We start from the raw sequence: 21655 nt of genomic DNA, 5'->3' as shown, positions 1-21655 counted from the left end.
TTGAAGAGTGTCACCCGAACAAGATCTCATCTATGAACACTCGATGAATTTTAAGATTTTGAGAGCTATGTTTGTTCCCCGGCACTCCAGCTCCTTCATTCATCTTTCATCCTTCAACAAACTAAGTAGTAACAAAACAAAATGGGGCAAGATGGATTTTAAAAATTTTGAGGAAATGCAAGATGCCAGCACCCAGCTTCTTATTTTTCAGTAAAAACGTTACTTCTCACTTTACCCCCATTATGCTTTAGGATTTTGGTATGCTGTAATGCAATTCTTCATCTTTGGAAAAAATGGCCAGAGGAAGGACGAAGAGTAACGAGAGAGAGAGGGAAACTGGTAAGGATAATGGGAAAGAAGAAGTAGAAAAAAAAAAAAGAGAGAAAGGACCGTCATGAAAGATGGGGAAAGGAAGACGCAGAAGAGAGAGAAAATTTGAGAGGGTGAGAAGAGAAAAACTGGCGAAGGATAATGAAGAAGAGGAAAAGGAGGAGTAAAGAGAGTTCAGAAAAATGGGAAAGAGAAGACGTAGAAGAGAGAGAAAATTGAAGAGAGGGGTGTTGAAAAATGGGAGAGAGAAAACAATTTTAACAGAATTTTTTTAATAAAATTTTTCCTATTGAAAATGTGCCATGTAGACTGACATGTGGGCCTGCCATCCACTGATTTGGTGCGATTTAATTGGACAGTGTTCAAGTGAGGTGGTACTCTCAGAGTATCTAAGAATTTCTCCATATTCTAGTGTTGCATCTAAAATAAGAAGATTTTTATAACCTTATAATGAATGAAGTTAAATGCTGTAATGAATGAAGTTAGATGCTGAGACGTCTTCCATCACCCAACTTGACGTTAGGCAAATAGTACGACAGTGATTCGTCTGTGTCCATAAACGCATTTCGAGAACTCCCAAACCCGTCCGGTCAAAAAAAAAAAAAAAACTCCCAAACCCGTGGGAATCTAGCAATTGCAGGATTTGGTGAACGTGCAAAACCATTGCAGCAAAAGATTCAATGGAGGACGTCCAACTGTATGAAAAAATTTGGCTGAAACGCAGGTTTCAGAGAGTTATGGACAGCTTCATCTTCTTTCTCCTTCTCTCGCTTCTTGGTCACAGGCTTATCACCCTCTCCACCCACTTCACTGTCCCCCGCTTTCTCGCCTTCTTATGCGAATCATGGTTTGCCTTCAACTGGTTTATTATCCTCAGCACCAAATGGGCAGCTGCACGCATCGACACCTTCCTCCATTCTCTCTCTCAACGGTAGCTGTACAAATGACCCCACTTACTTCACTGAACTGATTCTTATTTCCTTATTTGTCAAGTTCTACTCTTTTGAATAGGGTACCAAAGGTCGAGCTGCCGGCGGTGGACCTGCTGGTGACGACGGCGGACCCAGTGCTGGAACCACCCATCATCACCGTGAACACTGTGCTATCTCTGTTAGCTCTGGATTACCCACCTCACAAGCTAGCTTGTTACGTTTCCGATGATGGGTGTTCCCCTGTTAACTTCTATGCCCTCGTCGAAGCCTCTCGATTTGCTAAGCTGTGGGTACCTTTCTGTAAGAAATACAACGTCCAACACAGAGCTCCTCATAGGTTCTTTTCTGCTGAGCCTAACGGTGCCCAAAGACGACATTCCCAAGAATTCACACAAGACTCCCTACTGATGAAGGTAAAGTGTTGAAATGGTTATTTCGTGGTCAATTGTCAGAAAAATGATAATAGTGACTTTGTGTGTCGGGTTTTGTAGGAAGAGTATGAAAAACTAAGCCGTAAAATTGAAGATGTGAGCAGGAAACCAGAGCAGATTAAGCTTGAGGGAGAGTTTGCAGCTTTCAGGAATGCAGAGCGGAGAAATCACCAAGCCATAATTAAGGTATCTTAACCTTCTAGTATATCATTGTCGAGCTGTTTCGATTGTCTGATGATGCTCATATGTGACAGACAATTCTTGAAAAGGAACATGCTATTAGTGGGGGGCCTGAGTCATACATATGGCATAACACAAATTTCCTGTTATTTGTTCTCAATGACAAATGAAGGACAATGGCACATTCTCGAATAAAACAAAATCAAATAGTGTTCTCTATCAGATGATCAATTAAGTTATGGTTCAGAACGGTCCGTACTTGGGAGTAAATTTAATGGCATGCGTGCGTGAATCGATGTTAGTTCTCTGCCATTGATTAATTAAATTATGGTTCATGAGGACCAGGTTATTATTTGGGAGAACAAGGAAGGCCAATCTGGTGGATTGCCCCACTTAATCTACGTATCAAGAGAGAAGAGACCACAGCATCCTCATCACCACAAAGCTGGTGCCATGAATGTTTTGGTAACACCTTGTTTTCTTCTTTTAATACGTTGGCATCTTTATTCTCTCTTATAAAATGACATATTCGCAAACACCCTCAAATTTTCATTTCTCCTGCTATAAAAAAGTGTGATATGATGATTATCATGTGTAGACCAGAGTGTCAGGGTTGATGAGCAACGCTCCCTACATGTTAAACATAGACTGTGACATGATGGTGAGCAATCCAAAGATTGCTCAGCATGCCATGTGCATATTTCTGGATCCCAAGGGCCACGAAGAAGTCGCATTTGTTCAGTGCTTTCAGCAATTTTACGATGGCCTAAAAGATGATCCCTTTGGAAACCAGTTGGTCGCTGCTTCTTCGGTGCGTTTAAATTCATATTCACTTTTCAAAAGCAAAAGGACATCATCGATTCTCTGTTAATTTACAGCCATGCAACGCGTATTAATTTTCTTCCTTGTCCTTGTGAAATGCAGTACGTACTAGTTGGACTTGCAGGGCTTCAAGGACCCTTTTACTGTGGAACCAATTGCTTCCACAGAAGAAAAGTTATTTACGGCCGTTACCCTGATAACACGCAGCTTCAAAATCAAGGTCATTAATTATTTGAACTCTAGTACATGCATGATAGTCGTGATTAATTAATTGCTACATCTTATCTTTAACATACGAGCTAATTTACTAATCTGAGTAGAATAAAAAAACTAATTAAGTTAATTATTTCTAACAAATAGGTATTATCTTTTTTAAAATATTCTTACTAATTAAGTGTATTGGCTAGAACTACTATTATTATAAGAACTACTTTAAAGAAAAGATAAATATGAGAGACAAAATAAATTAGAATCTTATATTTAGAACTAAAATAAAAGTCAAACAAGTTTTTATATTAAGAATTAGAGGGAATAATTTTTATAGGCATCTGTCTAAGAATCTCGGACATGTTATCATTTTACATCTTTTGCAGCAAAATTGTCAGACAAGAAACTGGAACAGAAGTTCGGAAGCTCGAAGGAATTTGTTAAATTAGCAGCCCAAGCCTGGGAAGACAACCCATGTTCTAGTTGTAGTAATGTTATTACTCCTTCCACGTCTCTAGAGGCTGCAATCCAAGTTTCTAGTTGTGAATATGAATATGGCACTGCTTGGGGTAAACAGGTCAGTATCAAATTCATCAATTAAAGCATATTATAAATATGCCAATTAACTTAATTTCAATTGCTACATAAGAAGCTCTCAACACAAAGAAAAAGGTTGAAATTTTCTTCTGAGAATCACACAACTATCGTCTCAGAAGAATCATACTCTGCGTTATGACTTAATTATTTGGAAGTTCAGGTGGGATGGTTATATGGGTCATTGGCAGAGGATCAACAAACTGGATTGAGCATCCATAGAAGAGGTTGGAGGTCAGAGTGCTGCACACCTGAGCCTATTGCTTTCACAGGTTGTGCCCCTGGAGATCTCATATCCTCAATGGTACAAAAAAGAGATGGGCTTCCGGCCTGCTTAGAGTCTTTTTGGGCCCCCAAAGTCCCTATTTGGGCCTCCTCTTCGGTAAGCTGCAACTCAGGCAGTGCCTGGGCTATTTATATCTTATCCACTGGGGCCTCCACGCTTTCCCTGAAACATGCTATGCCGCTGTGCCTGCGTATTGCCTCATAACCAACTCCACTTTCTTACCCAAGGTCAGCTTTTCGACACTAACTGCCAAACAATTTTTTATCCCTCAATTTCAAGGAATAATTAAGAAGATTCATATTAAATTTTCAGGAACCTTGGTTGTGGATTTATGTTTCAGTTTTCGTGATATACTGTGTATACAGTCTAATAGAATACTTGGCAATCGGGTTATCAGTCCGAACATGGTGGAACAATCAGAGAATGAGAAGAGTAATGGCCATGACTGCTTGGTTTGTGGGTTCTCTAAGTGCCATAGTTGAGATGTTGGGGGCTTCTAACACAGTGTTTGACATAACACAGAAGGAGCCACCAACTTGTTCGGCTTCTGATACAAACGCAGGAAGGTTCATCTTCGACGAGTCTCCAATGTTTGTGCCAGGAACCACTATGTTGCTGGTTCAACTCACTGCTTTGGCGATGAAATTATTGAGGTTGGATCCATCGGCAGAGAAGAATGGGAATGGAAGTGGGGTTGGGGAGGTATTGTGCAGTGTGTACTTGGTGGTTTGCTTGTGGCCCTTCTTGAAAGGACTATTTAGGAAAGCACAATATGGGATTCCCATGTCAACAATCTTTAAGTCAGCTATTCTGGCTTTTCTCTTCGTGCACTGTTCTATAAGCGTCACTGCCACCATCAATTAATATGTTGGTCCATTGACAATCTCTTGTTTATGTTCTACTTCCTTCTTGTTATTGGAAGCAGCGAAGAAAGTGAAATGGAAATGGAGAGAGTTGTTTTGTCGTTCGTGCATGGTGGTGTGTTATTGGCCTTTTCTGAAAAGAGAGAATATGGAATGCCATGATCAAGGGTTTTAATGTCTGCAACTCTGGCCGTGTTCTTTGTGGTCCTTTGTACTTCTATCATCACTACTTTATGTGTTGCTGATCCCTCTTATTCATCTCAATCTCTTCTCTCATCTCTTCACTTTCATTTTTTCAGCAGCATATTTTACTTTACTTCATAAAAGCTAAAGCTCCTTTTCACTCGATTTTGGATCTCATATGCTGTGCAATGTAAGGTAATGCTACGTAATAGAATTTTAATCATTATGGATCTTAATGAGTATGTTTGGTAATGAAGATTGATACGGTGGGGGACAGAATCACAGGGTGCAGGATTTTGAATGGGGGCAATCGATGGCCAGCCACTGGGGGTGGGAGCTTCTAGGCATAACCCCAAAAGATATCAAGAGATGGAAATGGCGAGTCGTTTAAATAGAAAATGTCTTAACCAAGGATTCGTTCGGAATTCGGATTAACAATGATTCTGAAAACAATAAGAATTTATAATTTTGAAAGATCAAATTAATTTTGATAAATTTAAATTTAATATATTGAATCAGCTGATTTTTAATTGAATAATCAGGCTAGAAATTAACTTATTAGTTTTTTAACTCTAAAATTTTTTTTCCAAAAAATGATAATATTAAAATCTTAAATGTTGATAAAATATTCTTAAATACTAACATATTAAGTTTAATTTTCAAAACATCCATGATTGTTACCAAAAATCATCATTAAAACCTAATGATTTTAGGGTTAAAGGACTAAATATATGTTTTTTAAAGTTAATGGATCAAATTGAAACATTGTACAAAGTTAAAGGACCAGATGTATACTTTAGCTAATAGTATTAAATATCTCGTCAGTTATAAATTTGCATTTATGTAAATAGTAAATACTCCTAATTCAACTAATAAATTTGCGTCATATGTAGATATGATGTAAATTTGATGAGCTTCATAATAATGACAGAAAAAAGAGTTGGTTCTTGGATCCAATCCCGGAAAATATATAATGTAATCCTAAGTCTATTGATCGCACAACATTTACATGGAAATGCTTATTGCTAATCGAAGACTAAGCACACTTGTTGCATATGTTAGATAGAATGACTAGTTAATAAAATGATCACACCGTTTTCACACAACAAAGAAAAAAATATATATAATGACATGGTAAGAAGCACTGAGAAGGAAAATTTAAAATATTCAGATTTGCTTCGTCTTTTTGGCTAGAAAGCGGCACTGTCCCGTGATCCCAAGATATTTGTACGTATTCCCTCTAGTACTAAGCATAAAATTTTAACATACCTTTTCTTTTAAGTTTATAATTTTTTTTTCTTGAACTATCCTTATTATGACACATATTAAAGGAAAATTTTTGTCAATAAGATATTTTTCAATCCAATAGCTATTGACCATATCACAACCCCCCCATTAGTTGCTCTTTTTACCAATAGGTTTAAAATTTTATTACAAGTTCATCAAAATCTAAAAAATTATTTAAACTAGTTATCTATAAAAAAATTTGCGTTATTTTTTTAAAAATGTCTTTTTAATAAATTTTATTGAAAATATCTTATTGGCAAAAATTTTCCTTTAACGATTATTTTGGTCAGAAATATAAGATCTTAATCTACTTTATCTCTAATATTTATACATTTTTCTAAAGTAATCCTTTTAATAATGACAGTTCTAGCCAATATACTGGATTAGCAAGGATATTTGAGAAAAGATAACACCTATTTATTACAAATAACTAACTTAACTTATTTTCTTAATTTTCTCAAATTAATCAACTAACTTTTATAATTATAGTAATTAATAAGTGTTAATAACTTAATATGTTATGCTCAGTAGCTATTATATTGTGCTTCATACCTAACCTATGGTTATGGTCAAAGTTTGCAATTATCTTTTATACTATTTTGTGCTATTTTATTGAAAAATTTTAGCGACTTAATAGTTTTATACTCCTCTGGTCTTAAATATAAGACCATTATACTAAAGGTCTTATATTTAAGACCGGAGGAGTATATATTTTGGTGAGGTTATATATTTTTTAGAAACTAAAATGATGGGATCAAAGCCTGCATTTATTGACCTCTGTCGCAAATTGCCTAGCCGCCATTGGTGGCAGCCCCTGCTGATGGGCGAGGCTGTTTTTTTTTTCTTGCCCTCAAAGAGAGGCAATATGGTCATTTTATTCAATTTATGAAATGAGATTTTAATGATCGAAATTTTCTGAAAATTTGTCCTTTTTTTTGGGTTGTGACTGTTTTAATTTTTAAGTGTATTTTATTGCCCCCCAGTATAACCTTAAGCTATCCATTCATTAATCAAAGGTTGAAGTATGTCAATAATGATATATTGTTTAGAGGAAGAGGTAGGAAGACCACAGTTTTCTAAATTAGTAGACTGAACAATTTCTTTGACATGAGGTCTTTGGGTGGAGATCAGATTTCTAACGTTTTTAGTGACACGATTAGTATGGTGGTAAGGACTATTCAACAATTTTTAGGGATTATTAATTATCTTAGGGATTTTATCCCTCATATGTCTAATCACACTAGCAAGCTATCCAAACTTCTCAGTGGGGGACAGAGCAGATCTCAGCTGTCAAAACTCTCAAAAGAATTGCACAGCAACCACCTTCTTTAAAGATCCCTGACAAAGGACTACGGATCCTCCAAACTAATGCCAGTGATGACTCTCAAGATTTGTATCATACCTAGCAAGCTGCAAGTCAATCCATGCGTCAAATTTATGAAGTCTGTCTCTCTATTGTTCTGGAGGAAGGTCATCAAAAGTGAACCATAGACCCATAGTAGGTTTGTAGTCTGTCCTTCTAGGCTTAGACGTATGAAGGACAAATGGTTCTTCATCAAAAAGATTTTCAACTGTAGAATCTGGTTAGCAAGGATCTCCTTGTAGTTAGCATGATAATGCTTTTCTAGCTCCTTGAATTGTCTGCTTGCATATCCACAGTAGAATCTCTTTCCATTTATTTCTTCAATAAGGATAGCTCCCCAAAACTGTGGTTTTCCTGCCTCTTCCTCTGAACATTATGTCACTGTTGACATACTTCAACCTTTGATTAATGAATGGATAGCTCAAGGTTATACCCATCTCTATATAGGTGCTGTATACCTTATTATTACACTCCATGGGAGAAAAGGATTTCCACCCACTGCTAAAGTTGCTCTAGTTGATATTACCTATACTTTCTATAGTAATGCTTTGTGGGTTGATCTTCTGAGTGGATATCCAATTGCCAAAAACCAGCTTTAAGATCAAACTTGGAAAAGATTTTTGCATGTCTAAGATGAACTGTAAGTGAACTAGGCTTTGGTAAAAGGAATTTGTCGTCTTGGAGGAAAATATTGAGAGGTTTATAGTCAATGACTAACCTTTTCTAACACTTCCAGATTGTTTTAATGATCAATGGAGATGAAAATATTGAATCTGTCATCGAAGAACAACATACTCAGGATAAAAAAACACAATATGTTCTTCCTTTCTCTAAAGATAAAGAAACTGATTCTGAATCTTTATTCCAAGAAGATGATGATCCTCAAGGGACAACGAGCCACGTTATGACTCTTAACTTTGAATATCAGATCTAGGATCACTGAAAAGATTGTCACTAAACACTCATTCATGGATCGTGGTCAGATTCTATTTTTGATACACCGGATCCTCTAAAACAGCCAAGTGTTAATGATTTGGAAATCACCAATGAATTCCTTGTGAATGAGTCCCAGAAAAGTTCTTGTATTATCAACTCTGGCTGCTATTATCTTCTGTTAATCACTAAGACTTTGAAACCTTCTCTTAATGTTACAGTTACTGCTGATTCAAAAACATTCAAGATGGAATGAATTACTCAAAAGAGGATTGATATTCAATTCTTTTTATTCTATGGATGAAAGCTTTATTTTCCTTATTATCTGTCTTTTTCTCCGGGCAATAGCACATTGTAATCGCCTGAGTATTATCTTTGAATACTTAAATACATTTGTCTGCTTTTTTATTGATAAAGACGCGTGACAGAAAGTTGACGAAGGAATAAAATATTCCAATGTCTATAAAATAAATGGTACAATTAAAAATATACCACCACAATTTACCTCAAATTTCGCAAACAGTAAACCTCTTTTATGCCTTATCATGTAACCAAATTCCGACCCGGAATTAGATACCGAAGCGTCTTCCAGACTTCCCCATTTTAACTTGAAATTTGGCAAATTTCACTACTCTGATTTCTGTCTACTCTCCATTAGTGAGCTGCGAGTATACCCATTTGGGCATACGACAATTGTAAGATTTGCGAAACCATTGCAGAATAAGATTCAATGGAAGACGTCCAACTGTATGAAAAGATTTGGCTGAAACGCAGGTTTCAGAGAGTTATGGATAGCTTCATCTTCCTTCTCCTTCTCTTGCTTCTTGCTCACAGGCTTATCGCCTTCTCCACCTACTTCACTCCCCCTTGCTTTCTCGCCTTCCTATGCGAATCATGGTTCACCTTCACCTGGTTTATTATCCTGAGCACCAAATGGACTCCTGCACGCGTCAATACGTTCCTCCACTCCCTCTCTCAACGGTATACATGGATTAGCTCGCTCACTTCATTTAGCTGATTCTTGTTTTCTTATTTGTCAAGTTCTTCTCCTGTGAATAGCGTACCCAGGGAGGATCTGCCGGCGGTGGACCTGTTGGCTACAACGGCGGACCCAGTGCTGGAGCCACCCATCATCACGGCGAACACAGTGTTGTCTCTGTTGGCACTTGATTACCCATCTCACAAGCTAGCTTGTTACGTTTCCGATGATGGGTGTTCCCCTGTTACATTCTTTGCACTTGCCGAAGCCGCCCGATTTGCTAAGCTGTGGGTACCTTTCTGTAAGAAATACAATGTCCAACTCAGGGCTCCTCTTAAGTTCTTTTCTGATGAGCCCACTGGTGCCAATAGCCAGCAACACTCTCCAGAATTCACACAAGATTTTTTACAAATGAAGGTAGGGTGCTAAAATGATGTTAAACAGAAACACAGGGCGGTGAACATCAGGTCTCTATCACTCTCTCTGTATGATTGCACAGAATTGCTTACTGATGATCGATCGTACTTGAACAATCCCATAATTTGAGTCAATTAAGTGTTGGAAAAGTATTGAATAATGGTTTCTTGTGTTCGGTTTTGCAGAAAGAGTATGAAAAACTAAGCCGTAAAATTGAAGATGTGAGCAGGAAACCAGAGCAGATTAAGTTTGAGGGAGAGTATGCAGCTTTCATGAACGCAGAGCGGAGAAATCACGGAGCCATAATTAAAGTATCTAAACTTGTATCATCGAGTAAAGCATCTAATATACATGAATCATTTTCTCTGCTCTTTCCATTTTAATTTATGAATCGATCGGTAGGTTATATGGGAGAGAAGGGAAGGCCAATCTGATGGATTGCCCAGCTTAATCTACGTATCAAGAGAGAAGAGACCACAGCATCCTCATCATCACAAAGCTGGTGCCTTGAATGTTTTGGTAACATCTTTTCTTTGGTCTTTTAATACCTCGGCCTTTTTGTTTTGTCTTATAAAACATCCTCAAACTTGGGTTTCTCCTGATGATAAACTATTATAATGTGTAGACGAGAGTGTCAGGGTTGATAAGCAATGCTCCCTACATGCTGAACGTAGACTGTGACATGATGGTGAACAATCCACAGATTGTTCAGCACGCCATGTGCATATTCTTGGATCCCAAGGGCCACAAAGAAGTCGCATTTGTCCAATGTTTTCAGCAATTTGATGATGGCTTAAAAGATGATCCTTTTGGAAACCAGTGGGCTGCCGCTTCTTCGGTGAGTTTAAATTCAACTGCACTCTTTCATTAAAGAAACAAACCCCCCTTAATTTCTGTCTTTTTAGAGGCATGCACTATTGCCGGTTAAAATGAGCAAGTTTAAGAACTGAAGAGGCTTATAGAAAGCTTAGGGCTCCTTTGGGTTGGCAATTATATGAGCACGTTTCATATAAGCATGTAAGCCAAGATAAAACTTATCTCACATATTTATCCTATATTTCATAAATCATAATTGAAAAACTGCTTATAAGTTATTTTAAGTGGACCTGTATTGTTTCTTGTTTTGTGAAGTGCAGTACATATTAGTTGGATATGCAGGCCTTCAGGGACCCTTTTACTGCGGAAGCGGATGCTTCCATAGAAGAAAAGTTATTTACGGGCGTTACCCTGATCACACTCCGCATGAAAATCAAGGTCTGATTTGAACTCTTGTACACACACACACACACACACCACTTACAGATTCACTATATATCTTCATCAGGTTTGCAGAAGATCGTAATTATTTGTTCCCTACAGGCTTCTAACCAAGAAACTTCATAATGCTTATCATTTGGCATCTTTTGTAGAGGAATTGTCAGACGAGGAACTGGAACCAAAATTTGGAACTTCGACTGAATTTATTAAACTAGCAGCTCAAGCCTGGAAAGACAAGACACATTTTAGTAGCAGTAATATTATTTCTCCTTCTACGTGCTTGGAGGCTGCTATTTATGTTTCTAGTTGTGAATATGAATATGGCGCAGCCTGGGGGGAACAGGTCAGCATCAATTCAATCAATTTCACATCAAAGCTAGCCTACTTAAGAAGCTTTCCATCTCGGCATAATCATATACGCTATCTTGGTTTATTACTATTTTTATTAAATTATTATATGGAAGTTTAGGTTGGATGGCTATATGGATCAGTGGCCGAGGATCAACAACTTGGATTGAGCATTCATAGTAGAGGTTGGAGGTCAGAGTGTTGCACGCCCGACCCAATTGCTTTCATAGGCCGGGCCCCTGGAGGTTTTACATCCGCAATGATCCAACAAAAGAGATGGGCTTCTGGCCTGCTTAGAGTCTTGTTGGGTCCCCAAAGCCCCTATTTGGGCTTCCTCTTCGGTGAGCTGCATTTCAGACAGTGTCTGGCCTATCTATGGCTCATCCACTGGGGCTTATATGCCTTCCCTGAAACAACCTATGCTGCTTTGCCTGCATATTGCCTGATAACCAACTCCACTTTCTTACCCAAGGTCAGTTTTTCAACACTAACTACCAAACATTTCAGTATCCCTCAATTTCAAGGAATAATTAAGGAGATTCATATGGAATTTTCAGGAACCTTGGCTATGGATTTTTGTGTCAGTTTTCGTGATATACAACATCTACAGTCTAATAGAATACTTGGCAATCGGGTTATCAGTCCGAGCATGGTGGAACAATCAGAGAATGAGAAGAATAATGGCCTTGGGTCCTTGGTTTGTGGGTTCTCTAAGTGCTATAGTTGAGATGTTGAGGGCTTCTGAAACAGTGTTTGATATAACACAGAAGGAGGCACCAGCTTGTTCTGGTTCTGATACAAACGCTGGAAGATTCATCTTTGACGAGTCTGCAATGTTTGTTCCAGGAACCACTATGTTAGTGGTTCAACTCAGTGGTCTGGTGATGAAATTATGGAGGCTGGGTCCAGCAGCAGAGAAGAGCGGGAGCGGGAGTGGGAGTGGGAGTGGGAGTGGGTTGGGGAGGCGTTATGCAGTGTGTACTTGGTGGTTTGCTTGTGGCCTTTCTTGAAAGGGCTGTTTGGGAGGGCACAATATGGGATTCCCATGTCGACGATTTTCAAGTCAGCAGTTCTGGCTTTTCTCTTCGTGCACTGTTCTAGAACTAGCATTGCCACCATCACTTGATGTCCTGCTCCATTAACGTTCTCTTCTATCCTGCTTCCTCATTGCATATCAAGTGTTTTGAAATCACTATACCCGAACGTGTCCCGGGGGGATGGGGAGACAATTCTTAATGTATTATAAATAACTCGGGAAAATTCATGCAATATTTGCCCAATGCGTATTTTTGTTTTTCAAAGTTTGCGTCAACGAGTGTGTGTGTGTGATTCAGCATCCAGTTAGAAAAAGGTAAAAAATCATAACATTATGTCCCAAAATCAAAACTAACACAAATGACATTGTCTCTCGGTCAGCAATATGTTGCATCTTTTAATTCAAATCAATAGATATATACTACCTGGTAATTAAAAATTAGTTGACTAATTTGAATAGATTAAAAAGATTAATTAAGTTAGTTACTTATAATAAATAGATGTTATCTTTATTAAAATATTTTTATTAATAAAGTGTATTAATTAAAACTATTATTATTATAAGGATTACTATAAAAAAATAGAAAATATAAGAGACAAAATAGATTGAGATTTTATATTTAGAATAAAAATAAAATTCAAACTAGCTTAGCAGTATATTTTCTATGGAAGTGTGATCTTTTCCTGTGATCTCTCTCCTACCGTCACTATGCTTGATATGCTTAGCTCATGAAACTAATGTGGGTCTTGTGAGTTCGATAAATAAGAATAATAAGACCTGTTTAAAAAGATGACATTTTCCTGCTATTACTCTCTCATTGTCTTGAATCATTTGTCGCTACTAAAGAAACTCATGAGAGCGCATATTTTTAACCTATACCAAAGCTTAATATTCAAATGCTCATAGATATGGGTAGAATTTGGAAAAAAGGTTCCAATGCAAAGTATTTATTAAAAAAACCGCTACGTCAACAGCGAATTCAAGATTAGTTGTCTTTATTTTTTTTTTCTTTTTAAAGTATTACAATTGTTTCCTTCATTGTTGATTTACGCAAATTTTTTTTTATCATGAATTGTTGATAAATCTCAGGAAATTATAGAATAAAATTTACGGATAATTACCTATCAATTAGTTTAGTCAACGAAGTCATGATGAACTATGACGTACGAGATAAATATAAAAGTCACCGTATTAATTGCATTTGTAACAGAGATTGAAATTGTTGGCTGGAAAGTGAGACCCAAGTCGGAGACGGGGTCAATTCCACTGCGTGTCTCTCTTCGTATAAATAAATAATAGATTAACTAGTGGGCTAGAGTCAGAGATGGACATAAATTGAGGGAGATCGTGGGGGAAGCAAACGAAGGGGAGGCAAGTAGCTTCTGGGGTGGTGAAAACTGCACGCGGCTCCCTGCAATAGCATCGATTTCAGTTCAATTTTCACACTCCGAACTATTATTTTCTTCTTTGTATTTTTTTCCCATCTCAAAGAGGAGGGGAGTGTGTGAATCAGATAGATGGCTATGAATCAATCACGGGTATCTTGTAGTCCAGTTCTGTTGAAGATGGGTTTAGGGGTGGTGGCGCTTTGCATCGCCGGCTACATTCTGGGTCCTCCTCTGTACTGGCATTTCATGGAAGGTGTTGCTGCACTGAAGCACTCCTCTTCCACTTGTGCGCCCTGCGTCTGCGATTGCTCCTCTGAACCCGCCCTCTCCATACCCCAAGGTAATTTTATTCCATGGTATATTATCCTTGCTTTCTTGGTTCTGGATCTGGTCAGATCTCTTGTCGATATGGGGTTCTGTGTCTTGCTGGAGTTAATTTTGAATCCTAGCCTTGTTAACTATCTCTCGACAGTTTGAGTTTACATAAAGTTACGTTTCCTGATTATGTATATGCTCTCGTAACTTTCTTGTCTGCTGGATAAACCATCATGGGGCAGATTGAAGATCTCAGTCATACATTAGGGCACACATTGGTAATTCAATTCTGTGCTGTTTTGATCGAATTCAGGAGTGTTAAAAAATAAAATTTATGAGATCTAGCGTTAAGGGACTTCTATATAATTATGGGCATAAAGTCTCCTTATTTGGATGCGTGCTTCAATTGATCGAGATTCCTTTGACTTGGGCAGATCTAGTTGCACGACCAGTTTAAACTTTCACTTTGGGACTACAATTGAAATAATCATTTTTGGGTCTTCCGAACTATCGTGCCTCTCTTTAGCTTAAACTTATGCTGTCTAATGCCGTCTGTCTCACTTCTTTAAGTGATAACCTAATGCTCATCCCCACTGCGCCACGGGTCCCGTCATGTAATCCTTGACAGAGTATGAGTAATCGTGGGGGAAAATCTGTTATATGTACCCTTGTCTTCTGCAAGCTTAGTCATGCATAATCGGCAATGTAGCCACTGTAATTTAACATCCCCGTTTGAATATGCAATATCCAGCACTTAAAGAATTTATGAGTTAAGCGAAAAGCTGTCAAGTGCGCAACGGTTTCAATCATGTGTCATCATGCAAGAGTGTAAGGCTGGTGTCTTTTTTTTTTTTTGGGCCAAAAAGTAAGGCTGTATCCAGAAGAATCTATTTAGTATTTGAAGAGTATGCTGATGACTTTGCTAACTGCTCGCTTCTCTATGTTATACGGATCAGAAAAATACGGCCTTTTTCAGTGAGATTTGATCTGTTCAAAGTTTCATACTTCACGCGAATAGTTTGAGGAGACTGGTTGGCATAGCTTAGAACTATGATATTAATGAAAGAGAAAATACTTAATGAAGTGCCGAGAAACATTTTTGTGTCCAAAACGATTACCAACCAGTTACTTTCCCAATTGTGATTACTTTGAAATATTAACCTAAAATCCCTGACCTATCAATTTTCATTTCTGATTCGTTGCTTCTCAATAATTATAATTGCAAATCAATGACACCTTAAATTATAGCTTCCTTTTTTTTTTTTGGCTATTAATGCAAGTTGTGGTATGCTGTAATGCTGCTAATTGAACTTGTACTTATTTCTTTCTCGTTGTCTGTTAATTGTGCAGGGCTTAGCAATGCTTCATTTGGAGGTTGGTTTCTTGTTCCTTTATAAACTCCACTTAAGTTTCTCAAACTGATACAGTGTACAATGTGCATAAACAACTCAATCGGTACTGTTGAAACTTTTCTGTTTGACTCACCCATGCATGATGGAAGGAGCACAAGTAACATAGTTCCTCTAACTTTATGGTGTAAGATGGTGTGCTAGTTCTTCTCCAGCTGGGCTTGGACCATCTTTTAGGATCATAAATCTCCCATTTTTACTGATGGTTTTCCTTTTAAAACATAGCTACAAATAATCATGCTTCATTTGTTGATCACACAGTGCCTGTAGCCCAGTAGCTCTGTCTGTCAATCAGGTACTCATGTAACAAGCTAAACAATATTTTGGTGCTAAACGACTGACCCAAAAGTTTCTCTGTGAGACGTAAATCATCTAATGTGGGGGGGGGGGGAATGAAGGTATCAGACCAGCAAGGATTTCTGTATCATTTAGAAGTTGAATTAGACTTGCTCAGATTACACATTGCTTCACAGTGAGTTTGTCCTAATGCACATAATATACAGAAATTTTAGACTTTAGAAATTTACTGATTACAGTCTCCTGAAATTTGACACAAAAGATCGAGCATTTCTCATTTTGGCTTTATTGGTATTCTCTTGATCCAACTCCCTTTACCAAGTACTGTTTCCTGTTTTTGCGTGATTGGAAATGTTCAGATTGTGCAAAGCATGATCCAGAGGTGAGTGGAGACACGGAAAAGAACTTTGCGGAGTTATTGTCAGAAGAGCTAAAATTACGAGAAACTGAAGCTCTGGAAAGTCACCGACGTGCTGACATGGCTCTGCTTGAGGCTAAGAAAATTACATCTCAATATCAAAAAGAAGCAGACAAGTGTAATTCAGGGATGGAGACATGCGAGGATGCCAGGGAGAAAGCTGAGGCAGCATTAGCGGCACAAAAGAAGTTGACAGTGTTGTGGGAACTGAGGGCTCGTCAGAAGGGATGGAAAGAAGGGATCTCCAAGTCTAACGACCAGTCTCAGGGAAAAGTACAGACTGCTTAGAAACATTACATGGTCTTCAATGGAATGATTGTTGCATACTAGCTTTTCCGCTACGAGATTAGTTACAAGTCTTGATAGATTCCATATACAAGCAAGCTCCTCGTAAATGTCAAGTGTGAGAAGCTTGTGCTGATGTTTTTCGGTTACTTCTGCTCCTCTGGATGTTGTGAGCTGGAAATTGTTAAAAAGGTGGGATGAAAGGGTACTACGTCGTAAGTATACTTATAAGTTATTATAACTTCTTTTTTATTTCTGAAGTCCCCTTTATTGGCTACTGGTTCAAATAAGTAAATAACCGTGTACTCATTCATTCAAGAATAGGAAATTGAAGCTGGTTTTGAAACTGCAATATTATTTTGTCTTCCAAGCCTCAAATCTCTCGTTCGTATTAATCACTCAATCCCTTGTCAAATATGTACTCTTCCTGTCCTTAATATAAGATCCATTTAACTAATTTGATTAGATTAAGGAAGTTAGGTAAGTTAGTTAATTATAAGAAAAGTAATATATTTTTCCTAAAATACCATAGTTATCTTTCTTAATACCCTTCCTTTCTCTTATACTTAATTATGGTTGAAGGAGTATCCATAGGGGTAATTTAGAAAAAATTGATAGATATGAGGAATGAGTCTTATATTTAGGATCAAAACTAACTCAAGGATTGGACCTTATATTAAAGACCGGAGGAGTATTACATTATACTCGTCCATTTTTAGAGGGAAAAGAAATACTCAGAAACTTTATTTCTTATTAAGCGGGTAATATACAGGGCTGGAGCTCGAGCAACCGTCTTTCCATAAAAGGATGCCTTCTATCAAAGGCCTTTAATGATATTTCACCTCATTTATAATAATCTGATATTGCAAGTATAGCCAATGCAACCATTATAAAGAATACATATGCTTGTAAAATTCGCAGTAACCGCTATAATTGAGAACAAGCAGCCAGCGCCTGATCTCTTGACCATCAGCATCTCGGACGTCATCACACTAACCCCAAACCAACAAATCCTGACCCTTCATCATTTGGCCTTCTGGACGGCCGTGATTGAAGTTGCATTCCCCTTTATGGAATCGTATCTGCGAAACATGTGGGCCACAATGAAGGACGCAGTGAGGGTGACCACATCTTTACCGGCACACTGTTTGTTGGACTCGCTGGGCGACCCGGATTGAGGCCCGTTCGACCAATACAAGTAGTCTAACAACTGCACGCCCCCTCCTGTGAACCGGTCCGGTCTGAAGCTCTCCGGGTCATCGAACACAACCGGGTCCCGCATAACCAGCTTCTGGTACCCACAGAGCAGCTCGCCCTTCTTGATCTCAAACGCCGAGTCATGCGAGCACAGCCGGAAATCCTTCCTGGCTCGGCCGTATTGAAGCGGAACGGGCGGGTTTAGCCGGAGAGTTTCGTACACTACGGATTGAATGAGATGCATCTCTTTGACCGAGTCGAGGCTCAGGGTGGGCCCGCCCTTCTCCCTCGCTTCGGTCCTCAGCTTCTCCTCTAACCCGGTTTCGTCACTTGCTATTGTGTCTATCAAACCGGGTAGGAAAACCGAAAACCCACCAAACGCATTGAAACCCAGCACGAACAGCAAGTTGTGAATCACTTCGTCTTGACTCAACCCGAACTCAGTCTCACCCCTTGTGATCACTTCTTTACCTGTTTCTCGTGTTCCATAAACACACCATCAGCATAGGACAATCAATCAAAGCATGCTTTCGTTTGGCTCAGAAATCAAGTTGAAAATGGTGTTCTGGATATTTGATGCGAAGTTACCTTCTTTTTTGATGAATTGGTAGAGTTTATTGTAGTCCCCGCTAACAAGGAAGAAAGGATAGGCAAAAGAGTGGAGGAAAATCTCTTCTAAAGGTTGAAGAACGCCGATAGGGACGGTGGGGAGGATCTGGAGGGCGAGCCACCGGTCGAGCATTGCGTGACCGGACTTGGCGATATCGGGGTCGCATGAAGCATCGGCGCCGGCGAGCACTTTGCAGAGGAAAGCGAAGAGGCACCGCTGAAGTGGGAAGATGTAACCGGCGGAGCTGGATTTGGAGACCGTTGATTCAATGTCATCCCACATCACGTCAAGATTGGATGCCAGTTCGGTTGCCCATATGCCGGAGCTCCGTTTCAGGACATCCATGATGAACTTCTTCACCTGCACGAATTCACCTCAGACACAGATCACACGTGGCACCATATCATTGGCTGGCTGCGGAGTAAAACTTAGTCCGTAAATACTACTCCTCCGATCTTTAATATAACACCCATTTAATTAATTTGATTAGATTAAGAAAGTTAAATAAGTTAGTTAATTATAAGAAAAGTGACACATTTTTCTTAAAATACCATAATCATCTTTCTTAATACCTCCTCTTCTTCTTCTACTTGATTATAGTTGAGAGAGTATCCATAGAGGTAATTTGGAGAAAATTAATAAATATGAAAAATGAGTCTTATATTTAAAACCAAGACCAATCCAAAAATTAGGTCCTATATTAAAAACCGGAGGAGTAATTACCTTACTTAACCGCGTAGGATCAATTTTTCAAGGAGGTCAACAGTTCATTTACCCATCACACGACAACCCCAGATTTCTCTGAATTTTGATCACCGTCAAATATTTATCAACTTCTCCACTTCCCAGAAGTTACGAGCACGTCATTCCGCTAATGGGAAATGTCGAGCTCCCACAAGAGTGGACCGTAAGACACACGCTAAACTGATGTTCATTTATTAAAAATTTTAAATCATTGGCCTTTTTTCAAAAAAATAATTTTATTTGTTGTGAAAATAAAATCTAGGCTAGGCTGGGAGATGATAATTTTGTATCATTGTTTTCGTGGTCCTCATCAAGCAAACACGATGGTCCAGACCTGACACGTGACTACTTTCCATTTCATATTATTGTCAGTTGTCACCCATCACAGCAGTGTCTTTACTAGAACTCACCCTCTGCAGTACCAAGTTTAGCTTCCTGCGTCCATTAAATATCCATTAATTACATTGGATTTACGGAAACGACTACTGTTCTGTTCTTAGGGCCAAAGTGTTATGCCTATTTTGCCCTTTTCTGCATTCTAAGCTCCACATCATGATAATTCCTTTGATTCCCCTGATCCTTGCCAGCACTACACGCTCTGTACTGTGATGGATTTACTCTTCAGTAATCATGCCTACTAAACTAGAAAATTTTACATCGTTGGAATTTAAGCCTTTATGATCAGTTAATGGATTGAACTCTGAAGTAAATTCTGCGAGTTGCATGCCAAAAAGGGAAAATTGTAGTTTGGAACGAAAAATTGGGACAGTGGAGGAAGAAAGATGATACGAACCTTGGGGTGTTGAGGCTCAGAAGTGTCCTGATAAACGCCGACCCTCATGTTGCCGGTGAAAGCGACGCTGGGCATGAAATCTCCGATGAGGACGTTCTTCTTGTCAATCAGGTCCACGTCGAAGAGATGAGCGAAGGATTTGCAGTCGAGCAAAGCGACGACGCTTGGGTTGACGTTGGTAAAGAAAGGGAAGGAGGGAGGGACATTGGTACGGAACACGGTGCTCTTGTACTTTTCGATCCGCTTCCTGAAGAAGGCTTCCGGCTTCTGGAACCAGAAGTAGTCTAAACGGTCGCTGAAAGGGCCGAGCAGCGGCCAGCCATAACTTCCGGGAACGGGCCGCACCGGCAAGTCGATGGATGAGGGCGGCGACGGAGCAACCACCGACGGCGATGACGGGGGTAGTGACATGGCTGGGGACATACCCATGCGGAAGGAAGGCATGTTATTGGGTCGGAAGTAGAGTCTGGGAATTTGGGAGAATGAGATTGTTGAATGCGATATGGGGAATCAGGAGTTCTATCCAGAAAAAACAATTTAACAGGGAAAAAAAAAAGATTGAATTTTGTAAATCTAAATTTCGATGATGTTCGAAAATGGAACGAGGTTGTGGGGCAGTCTCTTGTATAATTTCGAACTGATTCTAAAAGTAAATGTGACAGTGTTCAGACGGAAATTCGAGATGCTACGTGCTCATGTGATTTGGAAGCGCCGAAAGTAGGGCTGTGAAGGAGCCAACAACCCGAATAGTAACTCGATTGGACCCATCGGTAAATGATTTGATCCAACTCCAGAAAAAGCCCAAGAAAATAAAACACGGCCATCTCTCTCTCTTGACAAATGGTTCAAAATTTATCCAATAACTGATATGTTGCATTCCCGTGTCCTACTTATATTTATACAATTCAGATTTTTCTGACTAATTAAAATTTTAAATAGAGATTTTTTTACCAATTTTTTATAATTTTATGGCATGTACGATATAAGTATGTGGAAAAAAAAAAGTTATCTCAATTTATATAAAATTATTTTTTAAAATGCTTTTTAAGGTTCAAAGGAAAAGAACAACGTTGCGTCTTGTGTAATGAACAGTATCCACTACAGTTAGTCCTTATTTTATCTTTCATTTTGTAATCTACATTCTTGATTGTTTTTAATTAGAAATATGTATTATTACTTTTGGTCTTTAATACTAATATAAAAGTTAGTTGACTAATTTGATTAGATTAAAAAAATTAGTTTAACTAGTTATTTGTAATAAATAGATTTTGTCTTGTCTAAAATACTTTCACTAATCATATGTAGTAGATATAACTAACATTTAATATATGTAACTACTGCACTGATTGTTTTATCGAAAATATGAACAAATATGAGAGACAAAATATATTAAATTCTTATATTTAGAACTAATTTAAATGTCAAACTAGTCATTATATTAAAAACTGGATGTAGTACTAACCAAAATAATTATAATCTCAAATTTTTAATTATAAAAATGAAAACGTACGGAAAATTCATAAAAGTGTAATTGCTATGTTCATACTTCTTCCCCAGATTTGTAGTTATATTTTTCTTGGAGGAAGCAATTGATTTTTTTTTGAAGGGACTAAATGAAGTTTTCACTTTTCAAACCGCTATGTGTAATTTCATTTTGTCTTGTGGGCAATTGCCCCATAAGTCATTCAATTACAAAAAGAACAGTTTTTCACTTCAATGTTCCATTTTTTTAATTAAATTCTATCACCTCT

The 21655-nt window shown here is 38.3% G+C and overlaps 2 protein-coding genes and 2 pseudogenes across 2 annotated transcripts; 3 read left to right on the top strand and 1 right to left on the bottom strand.

Annotated features, from left to right (window-relative positions):
* Window positions 1-966: 966 nt before the first annotated feature.
* On the top strand, window positions 967-4841 carry LOC114762919 (cellulose synthase-like protein H1; annotated as a pseudogene).
* A 4157-nt stretch (window positions 4842-8998) lies between these two features.
* On the top strand, window positions 8999-12681 carry LOC114762918 (cellulose synthase-like protein H1; annotated as a pseudogene).
* A 975-nt stretch (window positions 12682-13656) lies between these two features.
* On the top strand, window positions 13657-16912 carry LOC114762920 (uncharacterized). The gene is made up of 3 exons (XM_028952523.1): window positions 13657-14176; window positions 15502-15525; window positions 16217-16912. The coding sequence occupies exons 1-3, from the start codon at window positions 13966-13968 to the stop codon at window positions 16561-16563; spliced, it is 582 nt and encodes a 193-aa protein (XP_028808356.1). The 5' UTR covers window positions 13657-13965; the 3' UTR covers window positions 16564-16912.
* Window positions 16913-17289: 377 nt separating this feature from the next.
* Window positions 17290-20525, bottom strand: LOC114762928 (fatty acid hydroperoxide lyase, chloroplastic-like). Its single transcript, XM_028952532.1, has 3 exons — window positions 19905-20525; window positions 18346-18727; window positions 17290-18228 (listed from the first exon to the last, which is right to left on the bottom strand). Exons 1-3 carry the CDS (start codon window positions 20346-20348, stop codon window positions 17585-17587), a joined length of 1470 nt encoding a protein of 489 aa, XP_028808365.1. The 5' UTR covers window positions 20349-20525; the 3' UTR covers window positions 17290-17584.
* Between the last annotated feature and the right edge of the window lie 1130 nt (window positions 20526-21655).

Source organism: Neltuma alba, unplaced genomic scaffold (assembly GCF_004799145.2).
Source record: "Neltuma alba isolate B1F8T4 unplaced genomic scaffold, ASM479914v2 tig00011246_pilon, whole genome shotgun sequence".
NCBI classification, from domain to species: Eukaryota; Viridiplantae; Streptophyta; class Magnoliopsida; order Fabales; family Fabaceae; genus Neltuma; species Neltuma alba.
Note: the sequence above shows the minus strand (reverse complement) of the source record. Positions and strands in the feature narration are given on the sequence as shown.

Bases quoted from the DNA above. Each gene is read 5' to 3' on its own strand.
- LOC114762920 (XM_028952523.1), top strand. From the start codon at position 13,966: ATGGCTATGAATCAATCACGGGTATCTTGTAGTCCAGTTCTGTTGAAG. The intron at 14,177-15,501 runs GTAATTTTATTC...TTAATTGTGCAG, and splicing joins CGCCCTCTCCATACCCCAAG to GGCTTAGCAATGCTTCATTT. The intron at 15,526-16,216 runs GTTGGTTTCTTG...GGAAATGTTCAG, and splicing joins TAGCAATGCTTCATTTGGAG to ATTGTGCAAAGCATGATCCA.
- LOC114762928 (XM_028952532.1), bottom strand. From the start codon at position 20,348: ATGCCTTCCTTCCGCATGGGTATGTCCCCAGCCATGTCACTACCCCCG. The intron at 18,728-19,904 runs GTTCGTATCATC...GAATTCGTGCAG, and splicing joins CTGAGCCTCAACACCCCAAG to GTGAAGAAGTTCATCATGGA. The intron at 18,229-18,345 runs GTAACTTCGCAT...CACGAGAAACAG, and splicing joins CCAATTCATCAAAAAAGAAG to GTAAAGAAGTGATCACAAGG.